Source organism: Cannabis sativa, chromosome 1, assembly GCF_029168945.1.
Source record: "Cannabis sativa cultivar Pink pepper isolate KNU-18-1 chromosome 1, ASM2916894v1, whole genome shotgun sequence".
Taxonomy (NCBI): domain Eukaryota; kingdom Viridiplantae; phylum Streptophyta; class Magnoliopsida; order Rosales; family Cannabaceae; genus Cannabis; species Cannabis sativa.
The window spans coordinates 39,731,209-39,757,240 of record NC_083601.1 but is presented as its reverse complement, the minus strand read 5'-3'; the positions used below and the strand labels follow the sequence as shown (position 1 = coordinate 39,757,240).

The window sequence follows — 26,032 nt, the reverse complement described above, 5'->3', positions numbered from 1 at the left end:
CAATCACGTTACGCATAAGCCTAAAAAAAAACATCGGGCTTGACCGAAGAAAAAAAAATATAAAAGTTTAAGAAGAAAAAATACTCAAACAGATAATATAAAATATTTAACAAAAATTTTAGGACACAATATTTCCTTTGAAATTTTTATATTGTTCAATATAATATAAATTAGAAATATTAACCGTTGACAACAACCAAGTACTGTAAATCATATGCAAAGAATATGTAAACGTGGCGTCGTGTGCACGGCTTTATTATAGGAGCTATCTCAATTATTTATGTATTTCTATAAATATTTATACTTTTTATTTATTTTTTATTATAATTTTACTTTTGTTTAAATTAATATCAATTTTGTTATTTATTGTATAACATTGATCATTAATATGATACTATTTTTCTTGACAGTTATATGTATTGTCTTTATTTTTGACTTTTTGTATGGAATTTTTCTTCGGTTGAAAAAAAAATTAATACCATTTTTCTAATATTGAAACAACAACCATATCATTTATTTAGGTGCACATGTGGGACTTAGAATATACTGTTTTTTTTTTCTAGAAGAATAATGTTTTATCTCTTCAATTATTATAAATGTAATTTTTTAATATTTTTTATTTAAATAGTGTTTAATTGGGAGGAATAAAAATAAAATAATAGAAATAAGAATAAGAATAAGAACAAAAATAGAATGAAATAAAATTTAAAATGCATAAAAAAATCTGATAGAAAAATTATTAAATTTTTTTTCTTCATGCATATTGTAATGATCTTTTCTTCCATTTCAAAATAAAATAGTTATTTTATCAAAATAGTAGAATAAAGAATATTCTATTAGAATGACATTTTAATACTTTAATATGCAACTAAACAGATGAATAGAAAAAAAATTGTTTCTTTTCCATTCTATTTTATCTTATTACCTCCAATCAAATACTACTTTAATCATGTATTGGGTTTGATATACATTTAGATTTAATAATACCTGAGGTCTTAAATTTGATACGCTAAAATAGTAGTGTTATTTCTTTAATTTATACTCCACTTGTATTACTTTTTATAATCTATCGTATCAAATGGCATTTGAGTTAAATTTCGAATAAAAAGTTACTCATTAGTTAGTTTCTTATTTGGTTGCTATTTTTAAAATGAAAAGTTATTCATTTTTTATTTAGTTGTTAATTTTGAAATAAAAAGTTACTAATAAATTCCATATTTGCTTTGTATATATAAGAGTTAATTTTAAAATAAAATAACTACTTTTGACGAGTTTTTTATTTGCTTCACATAAAGAAATAACCTTAAATTAAAAAAGTTAATTAGGGTAATTGATATAATTGAAACATGTCTAATTTACTCTTTGTGCTACTATTTTTTCTTTGGTAGTCTTAGAGTTGCTATATATGTGAGCTCTTATTAGTTATTTTTTATTTATTTAATTTGATGACCTTTCATTATTATTTTAATGTTTGTTTTGTTAGTTGTTGATCGTATTATCAACCCTACTTTAAACTTTAGGTTGCCAAATTGAGTTCTTATGTATTGCTGTAAGAATTTACGGTGATCTTTGAAATCTATGTTGATTAATATCATAAGTATTTTCTGAGTGTCTGTTGTAGTGCGATAATAGTTTTTTTTTTCAATTGCAATAGTTAATCTTTGCTTAACATTGGATTTTGTTGAAGCTTTTGCAATGTTGACAATGACATTTTTTTGTCAGAATCATTGTGCAGTGTCAACAATAAACTTAAATGGTAACCACTCGCGTGAAATTTATGGGGGCAGATTGTTTCTAATTTTAAAAATGTGATATAAATTCTATTTCAGTATTACGTAATAATGTGTCACGGTAAATATATGAGTGTTTATAGTCACATTAGATATGGAATCAATTTATTAGTTTAGTATATAATTAAAATTTTATCGATTTTAATACCGTAAATAATTAAGAGATAATTTAATACCGCCACTTTTTACAACTAATTATGTCCGTGTATTATTTTTTTTTCCTTTTCTATTTCTTTACGTATTAGGGTTTATTTTTGAAATAATTTTACAAACACATAAAAACTACAAAAATACAGTTTCACGGAATTTTAAATATTTTTACGATTTTATTTACAGAAAATACAGTCTTTTTTATGTTGTACTCTTGTTAATTTGTTGTTGATTTTTTATTATATGTAGATGTTTTTTTCATATTACTTTTATGTAGTTTTCTTGTTGTTTTTATAAAATACCGTAAAAATGTAAAAAAAATTCTTTAATTAAGCGTAAAAATATAAATTTTTCTACAAAAAATAGTGCCTTATATAATTATCCCTTTATTTTTTATTTTATTTTTTTTTATGTGAAGGCCACCAAATAAAAAAGAAACATATTAGTCTTTTTTTTTCTTCTATTTTCTAATGCTTATTTTTATCATTCCTTTATATAATTTTAGTTTATTTGAAAAAAAAATTCTAGTTGATCATTTAGTTCAAGAGCGATAAAAAAATATTTAAATTGAAGAGTGATATTAGAACATCTCCCGGAGTTATTCATAGGAGTTGTCTTCTACATATGTAATGTGATCTAATTTTAAAGATTAATTTTACGTAAAATATTGCTCAATATGGACCATAACCACATGTTATTATATTTTTTTTGTTGAAAAACATTTACATTTTACTAAAAAAGTCATTAATTTAATATGATGTGTCAATGGGCAAAAGTTGTCAACTATTAGAGTATTTTTTTTTTAAGTTAATGTGACAAGTTTTATGTGGATGAGAGAGAAAAAAATAAAAAAATAATAATATAAAATGTTGCTTCCATTAATGCTCTTATGTAGCAGAGCTAATCACGTATCTCTTGTGGTGCTTGACACCTTAAAGTATCCATTAATATTTTTGATTTCTATTATAACACCTTTCTATTTTAGTTAAAGAATGTGTTTAGAGAGTATGGTCGAAAATGTTCTACTACCATGAGCGGCTCTTACGGGTATTGCACAGGGCCCAAAAAAATAAAGGGCCTAATATATTTTTTTTAATGCTTTTCATTTTTTTAGGCTAATTAGTAATTTTTTTTTTCCGAACTTTGACATGTACCAAATCATGCCCCCTGAACTTTTTTTGACGTTAAAAATTCTCCCCGAACTATTGAGATTGTTAGATTTAAGGACTTTTGTCTAATTTTAGTAAAAAAAATTCTAACATGGATGAAAGTTCAAGGGGCATGATTTAGTGCATATCAAAGTTTAAGGGGCATGATTTGGTAGATATCAAAGTCTGGGGAGCATGGTTTAATACATAAACAATCACTGAAACAGTAAAATTGAATGAAATTAGACAAAAGTCCTTAAATTTAACAATCTCAATAGTTCGGGGGGAATTTTTAACGGCCAAAAAAGTTCAAGGGGCACGATTTGATACATGTCAAAGTTCAGGAGAAAAAAATTACTAATTAGCCTTTTTTTTTTTAATGAACCCAACTTTTTAAAGGGCTAACAACTTATCATTAATCATTTCTATGTCAATTCCCAAAATCTATTTTCAATTCTATTATTGCTTTTAAGCAAAAAAAAAAAAATTCATTGTTGCTATTTATCATTTTTTTCAAACCTTTCATATTTTTTTTCTAGCATTTTTTTTGTTGTATTACAATCAATAACAATTTTTATAAATTAATAAGAGTTTTTTAGTATTTTGTGATAATATTTAAAAACATTATTTATAAATTATATTTTTTTATAGGAGCCTAATTTTTAAAATTAGAACAAGTCTTCTAAAATATTTAAAGGCCATGTCTACTACTAATCTTTAATGTGAAAAAGATGAGACAATAAATTAGGGACATGAGACTTTTTGTTCCTTCTGATATGTCTGTCTTTATAAAGGACATGAGCTAGACTTGTAATATCATCGAAATTGAAAGACACAGGAAAAATATAAAAATAAATAAAAGATAAACATTATGGACACACAGAGAAAATTGCAAGCAGAGCAACTATCTTGCCCAACCAAGTCTCATGAACTAATATTTGATCATAAATCTGATCATCAAAGACGTTCGGCCAATTATACGCCAACCATTTGGAAATATGATTTCCTGGAGTCTCTTAACAACAAATATGATGTAAGAATTTTTTTTCACTACCAAGCTCCATTATGTATATATTTTCATTTGCAGATATAATTAATATTAGTAGTGGACGTTTTATTAAACTAATTATTTAATTATATCTTGATTTAATGACGTTTTTTTTTTAATTTATTTGTTATGTATTTTTATATTACATGATTCTTTTGACTGATAATGATATCATATTATGCATTGATTCATATACAGAGTGAAGAGTACAAAAAGCGGTCTGAGAAGCTTATCGAGGATGTGAGGCATATTATTGTTGAAACCAAAGACTTAAAGGGTATGCTAGAGCTGATTAACACCATCAGAAAACTAAGCTTGACATATCATTTCGAAGACGAAGTCAAGAAAGTTCTTGACAAAATATCATCTTCCGATTACTACTACAACAATAATGACATTAAAGATCCCCTCGTAGGAGACGATCTCTATCTCGCTGCATTATATTTCAGGCTTCTTAGGCTTCATGGATATCATGTTTCACAAGGTACGTACGTATATATATGAGTATAATTAGATCAGTTTACTTAAAGAAGTCATGGTTAAAATAAGAAGAGCAGATCAATAAGAATAAAAATGGGAGATGAAATTAGATTATTATATATATATATATATATTTTATATAATTAAACTGAATAATCTGTGCATTAATACGTTTTCTTCTTTGGATGGATTGAAAATAGAATTTCACCAAAATATACTACAAAAAAACTACCATTAACAACTTTTTAGTCACAACAAAAAATTACTTGTGACTAAAATATAGTATTTACATACAAGTTCAGACTAATTTAGTTTTTGTGTACAAGTATTGTAACTAAAAATACATTTAGTTACAATAAATTGTGATTTTTGTGACTAATATCTTTAGTTACGAACCTTTTAATCAGGACATAAAAATAATAATTTATAATAAATCATAATTTTTTCACTTTTGGCCACAAATTTTATTGTGATTAAAAATAAGATTTTTTTTGTAGCGATAATAAAAAAATCAAACACATCAGAATATATTATTAAATTATAAAGCAACCAATATAGTTAAAAAAATCCGAAACGATTTGTTGGATTGGTAATGAGGTTTCTCAGCTCTCTTTCTTAGTCCTGCTAGCCTCCAATTACCTTCAAAAAAAAAGTTAAAAGAAATGAAATAAATATAATTTCCATTCCATTAATTACTTTCTGTTTCATTACCCAAGCAATAGCAACCAGACCCTCATATAAAAATCCTACTGTTGTTTTCTAACACTGAACGACATATAATTAATGTGGTATACTAATTTTAGTAATGTTGTGGGGACTGCATATATTAATGACGTGGTTATATGAACATGCATGTTTTCAGGCATATTTGTTGGGTACAATAGTGTGGATTACAAAAAAGGTGGTGGGACACATAATATTACATCAACAGAGGTGAAAGTGATGATAGAGGTTTTAGAGGCCTCACATGTAGCTTTTGAGTGTGAGGAGATGCTAACTGAGGCTAAAGCTTTGATGGAAGAAAACCTCAAAATTGCCTTTCCTGACAACGGCAACAAATATCTTCCCAAACATGAGGTGGTTCATGCTTTGGAACTTCCATCTCATTGGAGGGTTCAGTGGTTTGACGTAAAATGGCAAATAGAAGCTTATCGTCAAGGTGACCCGGATACCAACACTACAACTACTACTAGTCTCTTGGTTGATTTAGCCAAATTAAACTTTAACATAGTTCAAGCCACACTTCAAAAAGATCTTAGGGAGTTGTCCAGGTAATAATAATTAATTACACAAATTTATATATATACTTCTAAAATGATGATTAATTTGTACACACTTTAAAAAGTTACATCTAATATACTTTGACTCACAGTAAATTAATGAATATTTTTTTACTTAAAAATACGAATATTATATTGTTGGGCATAACAATGGGTACGTTGCCCTAATAATTATTTTTAAATAATTTGTGAATGGACATTAATACCTTGTTTGATTCATTAATAAACCTCAATATATGTAAAAGTTTATTTGTTATAAACTTATAACTTTATTACAAGGAAAGTTTTGTTTTGTTTGTTTTGTTTGTTTTTTTTTAATTTTTTTTGCAATGGACATGGAAAATTTTTGCAAGAAAAAAGAGTAGGAAAAATGTTAAGAAGCATTTTAGGGTCCATTCTAAAGCTATTTGGCCTAATTAGGCGATTTTTTTTCTTGGGTTCTTTTATAAATATTTTTAGTAAATTAATATTAAATAAAATGATTTGTTGTAGCAATATAGATTTTTTTTTTTTTTTGGAATTTTTACAAAAATACTGGATTTTGGTTAAAAGTTTACAATTTTACTGTCACACGGAATTTTTTTTTACAAAAATACTTTCTTTTTATAAAACAACCGTAAAATAATAAAACAAAATAATTAAAACAACAGTTAAACAACTGGAAAATAACTGTAGAATAACCGTGAAAACTTAACACAATACACAGTATAAAACTTACACAACATTTTTTAAAAAAAATTCGCCTTACAATAAAAAGGTAAAAAAATTAAAAATTTCTATATGTAATGTAAAAATCCTTTATATATATATAAAGGTCATTTTTTTTCAAAAAAAAAATTATTAATTTATATTTAATCATGTTAAATTTCATAATTTTAATCATAATTTTGGGGTTAGGACTTTGGCGGCAAGGCACGGGCGCCCTTTAGTGTGCCTTAGCTCAAGACCAACCATATATATATTTTCTTGGACTTATTTGTTTTTTTTTAATAAAAATCTAATTTCTCAATTTTTATTAGAACAAAAGACTGAAATGTTTTGGGCTTTGTTTTTTTTTTTTTTTTTTTTCAATATTAAATGAGAGTAACGAATTGTTGCCCATGATTCTTTTTCTCTATTTCGTTTAGTTGGTGGAAGAATGTGGGCCTTTCAGAGAAGTTGGATTTTGCGAGAGATAGGCTGGTCGAGAGCTTCATGTGTACTGTGGGACTGGCTTTTCAGCCTGAATACAAAAGTCTGAGAAAATGTCTTACCAAAGTGGTCAATTTCATACTCATTGTTGATGATGTTTATGATGTTTATGGCTCATTGGAAGAGCTCAGACACTTCACCAATGCCGTTGATAGGTAACAATGATCTCTACTTCATTAATTCACTTATTATTTTTATACATGAATGTGTTATTAATATATATATATATATTTATATATATGTATAATTAAATGACAGGTGGGATGTACGGGAAACTGAAAAACTTCCAGATTGCATGAAGATTTGTTTCCAAGCACTCTACCATACTACATGTGAAATTGCTAGTGAAATTGAGACTAAGAACGGTTGCAAGTTAGTTTTACCTCATCTAAAGGGAGCGGTACGTATACCATCACGTAGCTAGGCTCATAGACCTTTTGATTTCGATCATCATGGCATGAAGATCGATCTAATTAATGATCTAACCAAGTATCTTTACTTTTTTGGTTTACCATCAATGTATATTTACAGTGGACAGACTTTTGTAAATCACTATTAATGGAGGCAGAATGGTACCACAAGGGGTATATCCCATCCCTTGAGGAGTATTTAAGCAATGCTTGGATTTCATCTTCGGGCCCTCTTCTTCTTCTTCATTCATATCTTGCTATGCCAAATCAGACTAATACGGCCTCTTCTCTTGACATAAGCAAAGATCTTGTCTACAACATTTCTCTCATCATTCGACTATGCAACGATTTAGGAACTTCAGCGGTAAATATCTATAATTATTTTCACCAATTTATATATGCATATATATGAAATGATATATTATAATATACTATGCAGGCTGAACAGGAAAGAGGAGATGCTGCATCTTCTATCGTATGTTATATGCAAGAAACGAAGAGTAGTGAAGAGGAGGCCCGAAAGCATATCCGAGAAATGATTAGAAAAACATGGAAGAAGATCAACAAGACATGCTTTAGTACTTGCGGCAGTAGTTCACTATCATTATCATTTATAGATATTGCCCTTAACACTGCTCGAGTGGCACATAGCCTCTACCAATCTGGAGATGCCTTCAGTGCTCAACATACAGACTATAAGACTCATATTCTCTCCTTACTCGTTCACCCTCTCATTCCCAATAAGTAAACTAGCTAGGATGATGAGTCCTTTAATGGGTCACCATGTGTTTTCTTTTTTATAATTAATAGAAAAATTTAGGTGGTTAAGCAGTTTATTACAGGTTATGTTATGATTAATTATTATTATTATTATTATTATTATTATTTGTTTTCTTTTTCATAGTAATTAAGTTTAAGTTTTTTATGTACAACTCTTCAAAGCACGTGAACGATGTCTCCTGTACTTTGAGGAATTGAGAATGTGTGTTTGTCGTTGGTGGTTGATCACTATAGCTAGTTGTTATGTATCGTGGTGATTTTAGTGTAATTTATATTCAGATAAATAAAGACTACTTGTAATGTTTTATTTCAACCTTTTTGAAGTCATTGAATGATCTTGACATGAGCAAAGAATAGTGATATTGGAAAGAAAGAGAGAGAGAAAGATGAAAAGACAAAAGAATTGTATTGTTATTGTACTAAGAAATCAAGTACAAAGAATTTATAGTGAATTAGAATTAACAAGAAGTAATTCTAACTAATTTGAATAATACAAGAGGAAGCTAAAAATACTAACTGAAATAACATAACAGTTAGCACTAACTCCTAACTGACTATAGCAAGCTTAATTTCCTTAAACACCTCCACGCAAACTCACAATTGGAAGCAATGGAAATTGTGAGTTTGGCTCTATAAATTGAGGAAAGTGTTGACTTGAAATGGCTTTTTGTGAGATCATTAGCAAGTTGATCAATAGTTGAAACATGTTTTACAGCAATTTGATGATTGTGAACCTTTTCTTGAACGAAATACAAATCAAAGTTTAATGTGCTTGGTTCAAGCATGGAGTACCTGTTGGTTTTACGGTAGCGATTCAGGGACCATGAACTTATATTTAAGGCTCCAATAAATTAGATTTATTTATTGAGTCTCATTAATCAAATAATCTTTGTTTATTCATTCCATAATTACTCCAGTATCTATTGATATAATCAATTCTAGTGATTATCCCTCTTTGTGTCGGTTGTAATTAGTTTTGGTCAAATTACCGTTTTACCCTTCCAATTACTTCTTTATTGTTTAGTACTATTAGGGCTCGTTTGGTACGCCGTATAAGGGTCGTATTGTATTAAATAATAAATAACACTATGTTTGGATTAAGTAATGTATTGTATTAATTATTACGACTAAATTTTTTAATACAATGTATGTTGTATTATTTAATACATAATAAATGGTCCGTATTAGCTTGTATTATAATAAATAGACCCCGAACCCGGACCCCGGACCCGGACCCGAACCCGGACCCAGACCCCGACCCAGACCCTAGACCCGGACCCGAACCCGGACCCGGACCCTGGACCCGGACCCCAGACTCGAACCTCGGACCCGAACCCCGGGCCTGAACCACGGACCCGGACCCGGACCCGGACCCGGACCCGGACCCGGACCCCGGACCCGGACCCCGGACCCTGACCTTGGCCCGGACCAGGACCCCAGACCTGGACCCGGACTTACCTAGACGCGGACCCAGACCCAGACCCAGACCCGGACCCCAGACTTAAACCTTGGACCCGAACTCGGACCCCAGACCCGGACCCAGATCGGGTCCCGGACTCGGTCCCAAACCCGAACCCGGACCCAGTACCTGAACCCGTAGTTGGTGTTGGGATCGAGTGTATTAAAAATATATTATAACTTTACACAATCAATTAATACAAGTCAATACTAAACATTGTATTGTATTAAATAATACTAATACAATACAATACAACACAATCCAAGACAAACACAATACAATACATTACAATACGGCGTACCAAACAAGCCCTTAATTCACTAGTAGAAAATATAATTTAGATACCATATAAATTTACGCGCAACTTTTCAGTTCTAGAATTAATACTTAAAGAAAATCAATCTATTAGGAAAGTCGGGAATTTCATAATTGTAGATCATGTTCCCAGCCATCCACCTTATTATAATCCCAAAAAGAGAAATTGTAAAAATCATATTCTCTGAGAATTTTAACGAGTGAATCAAAGACACTAATCCTAAAAAGCTGGATCTCGCACCAGGCGCATGGCAATTATAAATTTTTGGTTATGTCTTTCGGGCTAACCAATGCTCCAGTGGCTTTCATGAATCTGATGAATCAAGTATTCAAAGATCTCCTCGATGTTTGTGTTATAGTCTTTACCGATGATATCCTTGTCAGAAGCAGAGCATGAGTAACATTACGGATGATTTTGCAAAGACTACGGGAACATAAACTTTATGCCAATTTTAAGAAGTGCAAGTTCGAGTTATCGCAAGTATTCTTCTTAGGTCATATTATCAATAAAGATGAGGTTATGGTAGATCCAAGAAAGATCGAGTTAGTGAGGAACTAAGTTTTCTAGGTTTAGCTAGGTATTATCTTCATTTTGTGGAAGAATTTTCTAAGATTTTCACGCCTTTGACAGAGTTAACTAAAAAGATCAGTGATTTGTGTGGACTAACAAGTGTGAAGCTAGTTTTCAATACTTGAAGCAACGATTTATTACAACTCCAGTGTTAGGTTTGCCATCAGACCAGAAAAAAGTTTGTTGTTTACTATGACGTCTCTTGACAACGTTTGGGGTACGTTTTGATGAAAGCTAACAGGGTCATTGCTTATGATTCTCGCCAATTGAAGAAATATGAGAAACATTACCTAACTCATGATTTAGAACTCGCTACGGTGGTGTTTGCACCAAACATTTGGCGTGATTATCTTTACGTGGAAAAATGTTAAATCTATACTGACCAAGTCTCAAGTATTTCTTTAATAAAAAAGATTTGAATATGAGACAAAGACGATGGTTGAAGTTAGTTAAAGATTATGAATTCGAGATTTTGTATTATCCCAAGAAAGCCAATATGGTACCAGAGGCCTAGAGTAGGAAAGGTCCCGAGTAGATTTTCAGTACTAAAATAATTTTTCTTCAATTAGCGATAAACATGGTCGAGACAGGTATTGAATTTGTGGTTGATAAACTCAATATAGTTTGACACTTCAATCTAACATGTTAGAAAGGATCAATCTTTCTGTTGTCAAAATCATCAAGAGCTTGAAAAGTATTTACAGTTACTACAGTGACATGCTTTTATGCCAGTGCACATATTCTCCCCCTTAGTTATTTTATTCTTATTCCCCATTGTTGAAAACCATTGACATCCACAACTTGAGCTGAAGCCACTTGCTGCTTGGCTCGTTTAGGCACCCAAACTTGTTTTCCTTTGCTATTTTTACATATTGAGTTTGTATGGCATATACATTTACACATTCCAGATATAGTGGGCTTCCATTCATAATTCACCAACACATCTATTTCTTGATCTTTCTCATTAATGAAGGAAATGATACTCGGAAAGGATTAATCAATAATGGAGACTTCAATCATCACTCGCACAAAATTCAATTTATCTCTTCTTTTAGTCACCACATCCAATTTAATTGGACTTCCCAACTATATATCTTCAACAATGACTTTTCTTCCCAATAATTAAAATCTAAATTAGCAATTTGAATCCAAATAAAAACTATTTTAGTATATTCTTTGTGAAAATCATCAAGATCAAATCTCGATCACAATAAAAGAAAACACCTCTAGATAACACTTTAATTTAATCTACCTCTTTGTCCAAACACATCCTTTTGCAAAATTCATCAAACACTTGTAAAAGAAAATATTAACAATAAAACACAAAAGGTGTACTATTATATATTAGAAAATTGTAAAAATGACTGTGGTGATTAATACGGACTTCGTTGTTAAATCGCTATTAGTATAAAATTTAATATAATTATTAAATTTAATGCAATAACTTTTAAAGAACGTTATCTGAGCACTACTTCTAAAAGTTGCAACAGTGTCATAACAATGATATAATATTACAATTATAACATCACTTGTCAGCCTTTGGAATGACTTGGGAAATTCCCTGTCAATAAATTAATTTAAGTACATCATGACTATGAACAAACATTAATTACTTTAATAATTAATTCATTCACCACGTAATTAATTAATTTAATTATTTAAAATTATGTTTATAATAATGTGCACATATATGAATAAAATTGAACAGCTTGCTTGAAGGGCAGCGACATTCGTGGCCGTGGGAAGCACTAACGCCAGGCGAACCTTCTCAAAAGGGTCAACGGTCCACGGATAAACTCCCTCCAATCAAATAATAGAAAATTATAGTACCAAACAAATATTTTAATTTTAAAAAAATTATAACGAAAAAAAAAACTGAAGGTTAGTAAGAATTGGAGAATAGTTCTCCTTCATTTTCGGTCCATGACTGTTCTCTCGATCCATCATCGTTCCTTTTCTTCGAAAACCAAATCCATTTCCCTTGTTTTGAAGATTAGAGTAAGAGATTGAGATTGAGGTTGAGATTCATTAATCATTGAAAAGAAAAAAAGACATACGTGATCATGGAAAAATCCACAAGTAATTCAAAAGATGGGAATGTGGGAACTCCTAAACACGGCCATGAAAATCCTGATCCTAAATCTGAATCTGAATCTCAGCTCGCCGGAGAAAGTAAGACAGAGGAGAAGGACAATGTTTGTAATAATGCCGAGGAAAATCGAGCTGCCAATTCCGATTCCCATATGAATCACAATCAGATTCTGGAAGACGTTGATCGATTCTTTCAGAGTTTGAACCATTCAGATGTGCCGGGAGAAGCTCCAAACTCGGTGGAGCTACTCTGTAAAATGACGGAGTCCATGATCGATAAATATAACGAAGGACAGAGCAGTCTCATCAAATTCGGCAAAGACCCAGAAAACGACACGTCGTTTTCGGATGCGTTGAGACGAGTATCCAAACTTTCGAACGAGTTGGGGAAATACCCTGTTTTCAATGCTAGTGTGAACAGAGCAAGCTCTGTTCTTCAGAGAGCAATGTCGTTTTTAGAAGAAGAGTTTCGTGCTCTTCTTGAGGATTCGAAAAACGACAATAAAGATTCATCATCCTCCTCCTCGGATCCTAAATCCCAGGATAAGACTTCGAAACAATCTTCGTTCAACAACAACAACAATCATGAATATTCCGATCGTTGTGTTATAGGTGGCGATTCTGATCAACAACAACAATCTGGTCAGGCTTCAGAGGAGGAGTTTCCCGGATTCTCTCAAGAAACTGTTTCGAAACTAAACACGATCGCTAACACCATGATCTCAGCCGGATACGACACCGAATGTTGTATGGCTTATAGTATCTCTAGGCGATCTGCATTCAAAGCAGCCCTGGAGAAACTCGGCTACGACAGCATTAGCATCGACGACGTACAACGCATGCAATGGGAATCGCTCGAAGGAGAGATCGCCACGTGGATCACGATCGTCAGGCAATGCACCGCCGTACTCTTTCCCAACGAGATGAAGCTCAGCGACTCTGTCTTCTCTGACCACCCTTCAATCTCCCAGAGCCTCTTCAGCAACATGGCTCGTGCGTTTGTCATCAAGCTTCTCGATTTTGCGGAGGCTGTGGTTCTAACCAAGCGCTCCGCAGAGAAACTCTTCAAGTTCCTCGACATGTACGAGACCCTCCGGGATCTCATTCCGGTAATCGGCGGAGAATCGTACCCGCCGGAGATATCTAAAGAAATGACCACAGAAGCTACTACGGCCAAAAGCCGGCTGGGGGAGGCTGCAGTCAGCATCTTCTGCGACCTTGAAAACTCAATCAAGAGCGACAATGGAAGAACTCCTGTCCCAAGTGGGGCAGTCCATCCCCTGACTCGTTACGTTATGAATTACCTAAAATACGCCTGTGAGTATAAAGACACGTTGGAACAGGTTTTCAAGCAATGCCACAAGGTTGAGGACGACAATGTGGATCATCCAGTTGAACAGAGCGCTCATCATTGGTCGCAAGGTGATGAAACAGGGGAATCCCAAACGACACCTTTTTCGAAACAGCTGATGTCGATGATGGATCTGTTGGACTCTAATTTGGAAATGAAATCGAAGCTGTACAGAGACCCATCATTGAGCTATGTTTTCTTGATGAACAACGGAAGATACATTGTTCAAAAGATCAAAGGTTCAAACGAGATTCACCAACTGATGGGAGATACATGGTGTCGGAAGAGGTCTTCGGATTTGAGACAGTACCACAAGAACTACCAGCGCGAGACTTGGGGGAAAGTGCTGCAGTGTTTAGCCCACGAGGGGCTTCAGGTGAACGGTAAGGTTTCGAAGCCAGTACTGAAAGAGAGGTTCAAGAGTTTCAATGCCATGTTCGATGAGATACACAAGACACAATCCACTTGGGTTGTGAGTGATGATCAGCTTCAGTCTGAGCTTCGGGTTTCGATTTCGGCTGTTATGATACCGGCTTACAGGGCTTTCTTAGGGAGGTTTAAGCAGTATTTGGATGCCGGAAGACAAGCAGAGAAGTATATTAAGTATCAACCTGAAGACATTGAGACATTTATTGATGAACTGTTTGATGGGAATGCTACGTCTATGGCTAGAAGAAGAACATGATCCTCATGATCATGATATGATGAGATGAGGCATAGTTCATAATTGTGTTTGGTTGGTCCCATGTCAAGATTACAAGGTTTTTTTTTTATTATTATTATTATTACTTCGAACGATTGGTTCTCGAATAAACAAACTGGATTGAAACAATATTGAATCTCCGTTTGTTTCATAATTTCAATTTTTTTATATATATATTTTAATTCTCTTTTTATAGCTTGTATTGTCCTTTTGAGGCATGCATGCATTTGAATCAAATGATAATCAGCAATGTGTAAAATGGTATTTGGATTGGATATGAGCTCTTATATATATTTACCTCGGTATTAAGTCTACTTCCCGCAAGGTGTACTTAAAAAAAAAAAAGGAAATCATGTCAATTTTACTATAGTAATGCTGTTATATTATTTGTAGGGAAATGCAAACAAATGGTCTTATTTCTTTCTTTCTCTAGTGAAAGTTTATGTCCCTTTTTTTAAAATAATAAACTAAATGTTCCTTTATCGGTTACTCTGTAACTTTCTTGGATGGAAGAAATCCCCCTTCCTTTTATATAACTTTTGTTACCGTTGTTATCTTAACCCTTTAAAAAAAAACGTCCCTTTTTATTTTTTGTTACCTAAAATACCCTTAACTATATATAAGGTATATATTATTATGATGTTTTATTCATTCAAGATAAATGATGAACAAAGAAACAAAACTATCTTATCAAAACATGGAGTTGTCCTGTATAATTTGATTCAATATACTGTATTTTTTTTTTTATTGTGGTACATTAATTTATTTTTCAATTATAGTTAGAATATGGTATATTATTACACAATATGTTACATTTTTTAGTTAAAAATGGATAGATATATACTATTAGATGAATGTTTGTTTTTTACTATTCTCTTTTTATTAACAAGTATTGATATACATCAACGTATAAAACTAGTTATCGTAAATATATATGAATATGAATCATATATTTCATGCTAACATATATATACATAGAGAGAAAGAGAGAGAGAGAGAAAGTTATGATATATCGATTGTTTGGATAAAAAAAATTGATAGAATATTAATTTTTAGTTTGTGGTATATACATTTTGCATTATGGTATATACATTTTGTGTACTACAGTATAACATTTAGAAAATAAAATAATAAAATTTGAATTGTATAAAAATATACCCCAATTCCAACATAATATACCATTCTGAAAAAAAGAAATATATGTATATATATGTACAATTTTAAACATGGAAACAACATACCCCAATCTAATATATCTATGTTTCAAACTTAAACTAATATTTTACCTTTTTTTATTTCACCCAATATATACTATATCACATAAAAATGATATATATATCTTACAACAATATGAATATACCACAAAACTAATATTAATGATGCACTTAATTTTTTCGTTTCGTTCATGATATATTAAATCACGTAAAATGGATAATATGAACAAGCAAGATTCCGAGAATTGAACCAGTAAGATTCAAAGCCAGACTATGGCAAAGGGCTTCACACAGAGGGAAGGTATTGACTACCATGAGATATTCTCCCCTGTTGTGAAGCACATTTCTATTAGACTGCTTCTCAGTTTGGTAGCCTACCATGATCTAGAACTTGAGCAACTAGATGTTAAAATAACCTTTTTGCATGGAGATTTAGAAGAGAAGATCTGTATGAGGCAACCAAAAGGGTATGAGGAGAAAGGAAAGGAAGATCATGTTTTCCTTTTAAAGAGATTCCTCTATGGCATAAAGCAATCACTTAGACAATGATATAGGAGGTTTGATGATTTTATAACCAAAATAGGGTTCAAAAGGAGTGCCTATGGTAGTTGTGTTTATGTGAGAAAGGCCAAAGGATTGGCTTATTTGCTACTATATGTTGATGATATGCTAATAGCAAGCAAGGATAAGGGAGAAATAAACAAGATCAAAAAGCTATTAAGTAGAGAATTTGACATGAAAGACTTGGGGGCTGCCAAGAAAATTAATTCTAGGAATTGAGATCAACAGGAATAGAGAACAAAGATCTCTAAAGCTATCTCAGCATAGCTACATTGCCAAGATCCTCAAGAAATTCAATTTCCTTGACTGCAAACAATTAAGCACAGCTCTTGGCCAGCAATTCAGACTCAATAGCTCCCAATCTCCCTGCACAGATGAAGATACCAGGTACATGGAAACTATACCATATTCTAATGTGGTAGGTAGCATAATGTATCTTATGGTATGCTCCAGAACATATCTCAGCCATGCAATAAGTGTTGTCAGCAGGTAAATGAGAAATCTAGGCACAGAGCATTGGAATGTTGTGAAGTGGTTATTGAGGTATTTAAGTGGTACAATATATACAGGCCTAATCTATGGTCCAAACACAACTAACACTCAGATAGAAGGGTTTGTGGACTCAGATTATCCTGGAGATTTAGACTCAAGAATGTCACATCACGTTTTGTGTTTAGAATGTACAACAGCACAATCAGTTAGAAGGCAAATCTACAAACTGTAGTAACTCTTTCAACAACAGAGGCAGAATATATTGCCTGGACTGAGGTTGTTAAAGAAGCACTCTGGCTCAAGGGAATCACCAGAGAACTTGGTGCTGACCAAAGGACTGTTGTCATCCACTATGATAGTTAGAGTGCACTCCATCTCAGCAAAAATCAGGTATTTCATGAGAGGACCAAACACATAGATGTGAGGTATCATTTCATTCTGGACGCAATAGCTAAAGGAAAGTCAAGTTCCAAAAAATTTCAATACATGAAAACCCCTCTGATATGCTCACCAAGCCACTTCCAATAGCAAATTTATTTATTGTTTAGACTTACTACAAATCACAGCTTAGCATACTGTTTCTGTGATCTACTTTTTCTTTTGTAAGTCTTTGTTTTGAGTGTTTTTCATTCTTGTACATTAGGTTCCTAGGTGAAGATTTGTAATACTGTTAGTTCCCTAATGTACACGTATTAGTTAAAGTTAGGTGCAGTTCGGTAAATTAGTTATGTCAATTAACTCCTAGCTAGTCCTAAGATCTATATTAGTACCTAATTGCCTACTGCATTATATGCTGTAATTATATGCTGTAATAACACACACTCATATGATACAATACTGATTTCTTTTACTGTAACTAATCGAACCTAGTGTTCTATGGCCAATCGGCTAATGTCCATGTGAGCTGATCATGAGTATTTGAGTGAGATCAAAGGGAGACTTCGCATAACAGATATATTTTTTGATTTGTATATTCAATCTGTGCCATTAGATACTGATCATCATTCTCTCTCACATCATATCAATGGCGTTGTCAATAATGTCTTCTTACGCATCTTTTCGTCCCTTTAAACCCTCATCACTTTCGAGTTCTCAAAACATAATTAGAAATTTTGACGAGAACTCCAAATATCATATCAGGAGTAACGGTGATCTCACACCACAAAAGGTACATCAATATTAATAGTAGCCACGATGATCATAATACTTTGTTAGTATCCTTACAGAAGTATAAACCTTTCTCTAATAACAATATATATATATTTATATATAGATATTTATATATTTCCAGTTTGCTGCGATGCATATATTAATTAATAATTTTCTGATGAAATTGATTTACAAATTAAATATTGCAGGATTTAGATAAATACAGGGACGTTTTAAGAAAAGCAGACCCATTTGATGAAGGTCTGAAGATGATTGATGCTATTCAACGGCTAGGAATTGACTATATCTTCGAGGAAGAGATTGATAAAATTATACAAAGCCAGTCTGCTTATAAGTTTTTTAGAGAATTCGAACATGATCATCATCATCAAGATCTGTATGATGTAGCTCTTCGTTTTCGACTCTTGAGACAACACGGTCTCTTCGTTCCTGCTGGTCAGTATATATAACAAATAATTAGTTCTGTTGATTAATTATATCACTCATTAGATAATTAATAATAATAATAAGGCTAATTAAGATTTTTGTCCATTGAATTTTAACACGGACCAAATAATTTTTAAGATCGTTAAAAATACCTCAACTATTGAAATTTATGGGCATGATTTAATAAATATCAAAATTGAAAAGCATAATTTAGTAGATATCAACGTCCGAGAAGTGTAATTTAGTACATAAATAATCATTGAGATAGTAAAATTGAATAAAATTAGACAAAAGTCTTTAAATCTAACAATCTCAATAATTCAAGAAAAAATTTAACAGTAAAAAAAATTAAAGAAACATGATTTAATACATGTTAAAATTTAAAGGGCGAAAATCTTAATTAGGCTAATAATAATTATGTCTCTTTAAACTAATTAGATATTTTCAACAAGTACAAGGACAATAATAACGGTTGTTTCGACACGAGGCTAAGAGAGGACATCAAGGGTTTGCTGAGCTTATATGAAGCCTCCCATCTATGCATAGAGGGAGAAAATATCCTTGATGAAGCTGCTTTATTTAGTGCTCAACACTTGGAAGCGTCCATGACACGTCTTCATCGTTATGATCAATATCAGGCCAAATTTGTGGCAACTACACTTCAAAATCCCACTCACAAAAGTTTATCCAAGTTCACAGCCAAGGACCTTTTTGGTGTCTATCCCAGTCAGAATGGGTACATAAATTTGTTTCAACAACTAGCAAAAGTTGAATTTAATAGAGTTCAGTCCCTGCATAGAATGGAAATTGATAAAGTCACCAGGTAATATTAACTAGTTTTGGAAATTATTGAGGATGCAAAGATTATTATTTAAATTATTTTTGGCGAAGTACTTTTTATTTGTCTCAGCTATGAAAAACCGTCCCTTCTAGCTAATATATAAATATATGCATGTATGTATGTATATAATCTTTTTGCATTAATTTATATTATAAGGTGGTGGCGAGACATTGGTTTAGCTAAGGAATTAACTTTCGCAAGAGATCAACCGGTGAAGTGGTATATTTGGTCCATGGCCTGCCTAACCGATCCAACCTTGTCGAAACAAAGGGTTGCGCTTACAAAATCCATTTCGTTTATCTATGTAATAGATGATATTTTCGACATGTACAGTTCACTTGATGAACTCATTCTCTTCACCCAGGCTGTCTCTAGGTATTTAAATATTCATGAAATGCCTACACATAGATCACACACACAACTTCACCTGGCCATTAATTTACCAAAAAAGATTCATCTAATATCATATTTATTTAAGGGGAATTCTACATGCTAATTAATTAGTACTCTTTAGCTATTGATAATTAATTATTAATTTTTACAGCTGGGAATATAGTGCTATACAAAAACTTCCAGACTCCATGAAGACATGCTTTAGAGCCCTAGATAATATGATCAATGAGTCTAGCCATACGATCTATCAAAAGCGTGGATGGAGCCCTTTACACTCTCTTCGGAAGACGGTACTAAACAACTTTCTTTTTTCTTTTAATTTTTTATGCATGCATAGGCAATTGATAAACTTTGACTAATAAATGAGTACAAATATTTATCTCTTGATGATAATTTGAAGTGGGCAAGTTTGTGCGAAGCCTTTTTAGTAGAGGCAAAATGGTTTGCATCAAGGCACGTACCAAAGGCAAAAGAATACTTGGAAAATGGTGTGGTCAGCTCAGGAGTGCACGTAGTTCTGGTTCATATATTTGTTCTCTTGGATGAAACCAGTCTCACCCAAAAGACACTGGATTTTGTGGAAAACATGCCTTCCATCATTACTTCTACAGCATCGATTCTTAGGCTTTGGGATGACTTTGGTAGTGCCAAGGTAAATAAAATTACGGCTAGTTATTATGATTTTCACCTGCGAATTTTAACACCTGCCGAATTGTGCGTACAAATTTTTGACATGTATCAAATCGTACCCATAAACTTTTATTTACATCAAGCATCTGTTAGTAAAAGAAACAAAATAAAAATCATAATTAACCGAAAATTAATTAAACATGAAAAAAAACTACAATAATAATTACAAATCACCTACTAATTTATTATAGATATGTCCACGAAATTTTTACACAAATGCACCAAAAATTACAAAAATATTTCAAAACAATTTTTTCTATTTTTATGACTTTTTTTATTTTCGAACATATGTTCTTTAGTATAACAATAAATTGTTTAATATTTTTTTTTTTGTTGTTTTATAATTTATTTAATAACTGATTTATAGTTGTCATGATATTGATTTTCTCCTTGTATTTTATAATTTATTTATAGTTATTGTAAAGTTAATTTCTCATTGTCTTTTTACACTTATATTTTTGCTGAAAAAATCATATTTTTGTAATTTTAATACTTCTTTTTTTTATTGAAAGGGTAATTTTGATACTTTACAATCATATTTTTTAAAAGAAAAATAATTTTATAAAACTTTAAATAAAAAATTTAGTTCATAAATAGGTAAATAAAACGTAAAAATATCTTCTCCTTCTTCTCAACCATCTTCTTTCTCTTTTTGCCATTAACTACAAAAATTGCTACTTCGAACTCACAGTGCGTCACACCAGAACCTCAATTTAAACTTTACTCAAGGAAACATGCATGTATGTATGTGTAAATATATATAGTTGAAGGTGCTTTATTAGTTTTTGTTATTTTTCTAGGTACATGAATATACAATATATATAATATTGATAATGTATGTAAAATATATAGGATGAGAATCAAGAAGGACATGACGGATCTTATGTGGAGTGTTACATGAAGGAATTAGGAGGCAGTGTTGAAGATGCACGTGAGGAAATGATGGAAAAGATTTCAGATGCATGGAAGTGCCTCAACAAAGAATGCATACTTCGAAATCCAGCGTTTCCACCACCATTCCTCAAAGCTTCTCTCAATCTCGCAAGATTAGTTCCTTTGATGTATAATTATGATCACAACCAACGCCTACCCCACTTGGAAGAACATATCAAATCTTTGTTATAGTAAGTATCTACCTAAAATAACACCATATCTTTGTATATAAAATATGGTTATTTAAAGGTTTTTGTTAGTTTAAGGGAATATATATTTTAAGAATATAAGAATATTTCGTTAAATTTAATTAAGGGTGGCTATCATCCAATCCGATTCAATTGAACTGAACCGATCCAATACAATATCTAATTACAAAAAGTTGGATATTCAATTACAATTGAATTTGATTAGATGCTAAAAGTTAGATTCTAATTGGATTGGATTGGTTATTGGATGTCAATCTCAAAATCCAATTTAAAACCAATCCAATTTAATTACATTTAAAAAATTATTTATAAAATAAAAAATATTAAAAAATATAATATATATTTATTATATTTTTATAAGATTTTTTTTGTGTGTTGAATTTGTAACATTTAGTTGTTTTGTGTATTTATTTTCATGTTGTTTTGTTTTATTTTATTACTTAGGAATATTGTTGTGTTAATTATTTAAAACTTAATTTTGACGACATTACAATTGTAAACGATAGTATGTTTATGAAGTAATAAACTTAAATAAAAGGTAATACTTAATTTAAATTAATATTGAAATTTAGGTGTGTAATTGAATATTCAATTAAAAAGTCAATCCAATTCAATTAGTAATTAATTGGATTGGATTTTAGATTGGATCGGATGATAATTTTCCAAGTGGCAATGAGACCTACACTACAAGACGTGCCATATTAAACTACTTCTGGAGACTGTTAATTTGCAAGAATTGGGAACTATTAGTCATTTTTGGGAGGGTCCACCTAGATGATAGATGGTTTTGCTTCTTCCTCTTTGTGAGTGAACTAGACTCGGAGAAGAGATGGAGGCATAGGCGGAGCATGGCGCACTGTTTGAGGTTAAGTCACTGTACACACATTTAATTCTTCATAAGAATATCCTACACATTACTTTGAAAAAGATACGTGCTCAATGGTTTAAACTCATAATTCTCTAATTGCACGATGCCCTATACATCATTTGACAGCTACATTACGAGCTATTAAATCAGAAGCAAGAGACAAGTCTAGTCTCATCAAATGCCTATAGAAAGTCTATGTACATCATAAAAAGTAAGCGATCATGTCCTATGATTGAATTCGGAAAATTGTACAAAGCATGACTCATACAAACACAATAACGGTGGCCTTTTTACAACCATTATGAGCTTATCAATACCTCCATGTTGTATAGAAGGGGGGACACTTGGGAATACTCTGTAAGAAAACACTCATCAATAAAAAAAATTCTCTTCTTTAACTTCCATTAATTACTATAAACAACACTAATTAATAGTTGCTAAAAATCTTGGTCAACATAGTGAAAATTTAATAATCAATCCCTGTGGGTTCGACAACTTTTTTAGAATTAAAACTTTGTTATAACAATATTGTACGCTTGTAGTAAAAATTGTGTATCAAGAAATACCCAATTATAAGCGACAATTTTAAATAATTACATAACTTTATTAGCATCAGTCCTCGAAAAAAAACCAATTTGAGGACCGACCAAAATAAGCCTTTTGTAGTGGTGGCTATTACTTAATAAAGTAACTATATTCTCTATTGCATAATGAGACAACCTTTCGAATATCGTTGCCTAATGAGACAATCTTTCTAATTTTGTTGCCTAATGAGACAAGCAATGTCAATATCGTTATGTAATAGGACAACCGATATATAAGAAACCTAACATTAGTTTCAAAATAGAGTAATAACACTCTCTTAAAAACAATAATTACCGTATCACATTTTGACATGCTAAGTGGTATAATTATATTTTTCTTATTACCTCGTCTACATTTAGGTGTGTTGGCCAACCTTATGGAAAACGCACGACGATTTGACGCCCTATGTCAGTAATAACAGGTAAAGAACTCAATTTAATTCATTCTAAAACCTAAAACGTAAAATTGAAAGTTCTCCTATCGATAAATAGTGTGGTAATACCCTAAAGGTTAAGAAAATATAAAAATATAGGCACACAAAAAATACTCCAAACTGTTAACCGGATCCCCCAAACGGATAACTGAATAACTAGGGAAACGGTTTTGGTTAACTGTTTTCTAAAGTTCAAAACCTGAGTTTTAACACATCAAATCTACTCCAAACTTGATTAAAACCTACTAAACTTTTCAGAACAATCCTACTACAAGTTCTAAACATATATGACAACTCAAGAATCAAAATTTCAAAATTAAACCAAGAATCAAAATTCTCCATTGTTGAGTGAGTTTTATGTTAACAAACTCAAACTCACCCAACTCAAGCTACAACAGCCACAATTGCCAAAAACTAAGCACAAACTTAAAAAAATAATATTCAACTTCCCTTAATTTTTACAAACCCACAAACCACAAAGTGAAGCTTAAAACCAAACTTTTACTTGAAAAATTTAAAGAAAGAGATGAACTAAGAATTACCTTAAGTTTCCTTTGAATCAAGAACACTACTTCTTAGTTTGATAACTAGGTAGGGAGGAATTAATTAACTCTGAAAAATCTGGTCTGTAGTTGGGGTTTCCTTTAGTTTTAGGTGAGCTGAAAGAGAGAAAGAGAAATAAGAAAGAGAAAATTCTACCTTTAATTTTGTGTTTATCTACAAATCAATCTTAATTAAACCTATTATTCAACAGTATACTACAACAAAATATAGGTTTAGGGACACTTTTATTAGTGACATTTGGTAAAATATATTATTTAATAAGAATAAATAACCTTTCATTTAGTAACATTTTTTTAAAAAAATGTCATTAGTAATATATTTTAGTGACATTTGACTAAAAATGTCACTAGTGTTATAAAATAATATAATATAATATAAAGTAGATGAGAAGAAAGAAGAAGAAGATGTAGAGAGAAAGAGAAAGTGAAGGAGAATTTCTGAGTTGTTTATTCCAATGGGGTGAACCCCTATTTATACAAATACAAGAGTGAGATATTAAGAAACTAAGAAAAAGGGAAATTAAGGAAAAGATGAATGTTGATTACAATTCATGGTAATAAATAAAAGATTTGGACATCCACATAATTATTAATATTTATAACACTCCCCCTTGGATGTCCATAATAACTGCCTTATTAAAAATCTTGCTGAAAACTTGATCAAAGGAAAAAGAGTATAGTATAAACTAACTCCCCCTCATTTAAGCATTTGTGGAGATCTTCTAATCGACGAATTTCGATCTTATCTGTCTTCTTCTCAAATGTTGATGTTGGTAATAACTTTGTGAATAAGTTTGTAAGATTGACACTTGATTGAATATGTTGAACACCAATATGTATTTTCTTGAACCGTATAAAGAAGAATTTCGTGAAATGTGTTCTAACTCTATCTCCTTCAATGAACCATCCTTTTAGTTGAGCGATGCAAGCAGTATTATCCATAGAGAATTGATTGGGTTGATACTTCTTTATTGAGTGCAATTCATATGTTTCCCAAATATGCTATGTCAATGATCTCACTCACACACATTCTCTACTTGCTATGTACAATTTTAAACATGGAAACAACATACCCCAATCTAATATATCTATGTTTCAAACTTAAACTAATATTTTACCTTTTTTTATTTCACCCAATATATACTATATCACATAAAAATGATATATCTTACAACAATATGAATATACCACAAAACTAATATTAATGATGCACTTAATTTTTTTCGTTTCGTTCATGATATATTAAATCACGTAAAATGGATAATATGAACAAGCAAGATTCCGAGAATTGAACTAGCAAGATTCAAAGCCAAACTAGTGGCAAAGGGCTTCACACAGAGGGAAGGTATTGCCTACCATGAGATATTCTCCCCTGTTGTGAAGCACATTTCTATTAGACTGCTTCTCAGTTTGGTAGCCTACCATGATCTAGAACTTGAGCAACTAGATGTTAAAATAGCCTTTTTGCATGGAGATTTAAAAGAGAAGATCTCTATGAGGCAACCAAAAGGGTATGAGGAGAAAGGAAAGGAATGTTTTTCTTTTAAAGAGATCCCTCTATGGCCTAAAGCAATCACCTAGACAATGATACGGGAGGTTTGATGATTTTGTAACCAAAATAGAGTTCAAAAGGAGTGCCTATGATAGTTGTGTTTATGTGAGAAAGGCCAAAGGATTGGCTTATCTGCTGCTATATGTTGATGATATGCTAATAGCAAGCAAGGATAAGGGAGAAATAAACAAGATCAATAAGCTATTAAGTAGAGAATTTGACATGAAAGACTTGGGGGCTGCCAAGAAAATTAATTCTAGGAATTGAGATCAACAGGAATAGAGAACAAAGATATCTAAAGCTATCTCAGCATAGCTACATTGCCAAGATCCTCA

The 26,032-nt window shown here is 31.5% G+C and overlaps 3 protein-coding genes and 1 long non-coding RNA gene across 5 annotated transcripts; 3 read left to right on the top strand and 1 right to left on the bottom strand.

Moving 5' to 3' along the window:
* Window positions 1-3,752: 3,752 nt before the first annotated feature.
* LOC115707439 ((E,E)-alpha-farnesene synthase) lies at window positions 3,753-8,603 on the top strand. Its single transcript, XM_030635401.2, has 7 exons — window positions 3,753-4,121; window positions 4,335-4,620; window positions 5,479-5,887; window positions 7,024-7,242; window positions 7,346-7,487; window positions 7,619-7,861; window positions 7,937-8,603. The coding sequence occupies exons 1-7, from the start codon at window positions 3,960-3,962 to the stop codon at window positions 8,243-8,245; spliced, it is 1,770 nt and encodes a 589-aa protein (XP_030491261.2). The 5' UTR covers window positions 3,753-3,959; the 3' UTR covers window positions 8,246-8,603.
* Window positions 8,604-12,427: 3,824 nt separating this feature from the next.
* On the top strand, window positions 12,428-14,926 carry LOC115707438 (exocyst complex component EXO70C1). Its single transcript, XM_030635400.2, has one exon. It carries the CDS (start codon window positions 12,686-12,688, stop codon window positions 14,747-14,749), a length of 2,064 nt encoding a protein of 687 aa, XP_030491260.2. The 5' UTR covers window positions 12,428-12,685; the 3' UTR covers window positions 14,750-14,926.
* A 2,941-nt stretch (window positions 14,927-17,867) lies between these two features.
* Window positions 17,868-21,833, top strand: LOC115707440 ((3S,6E)-nerolidol synthase 1). Of its 2 annotated transcripts, XM_061115047.1 has the most exons (7): window positions 17,871-18,202; window positions 18,393-18,639; window positions 19,069-19,453; window positions 19,628-19,846; window positions 20,016-20,154; window positions 20,265-20,516; window positions 21,407-21,833. In XM_061115047.1, the coding sequence occupies exons 1-7, from the start codon at window positions 18,059-18,061 to the stop codon at window positions 21,677-21,679; spliced, it is 1,659 nt and encodes a 552-aa protein (XP_060971030.1). In that variant the 5' UTR covers window positions 17,871-18,058; the 3' UTR covers window positions 21,680-21,833. The 2 variants fall into 2 exon arrangements, with proteins under 2 accessions (XP_060971032.1, XP_060971030.1); XM_061115049.1 differs by lacking the exon at window positions 20,265-20,516 and having other exon boundaries at window positions 17,868-18,202.
* Window positions 21,834-22,228: 395 nt separating this feature from the next.
* LOC133037666 (uncharacterized) lies at window positions 22,229-24,295 on the bottom strand. The gene is made up of 2 exons (XR_009687723.1): window positions 24,125-24,295; window positions 22,229-22,919 (listed from the first exon to the last, which is right to left on the bottom strand). It is a non-coding gene; the product is annotated as an uncharacterized LOC133037666 (long non-coding RNA).
* Window positions 24,296-26,032: the final 1,737 nt, after the last annotated feature.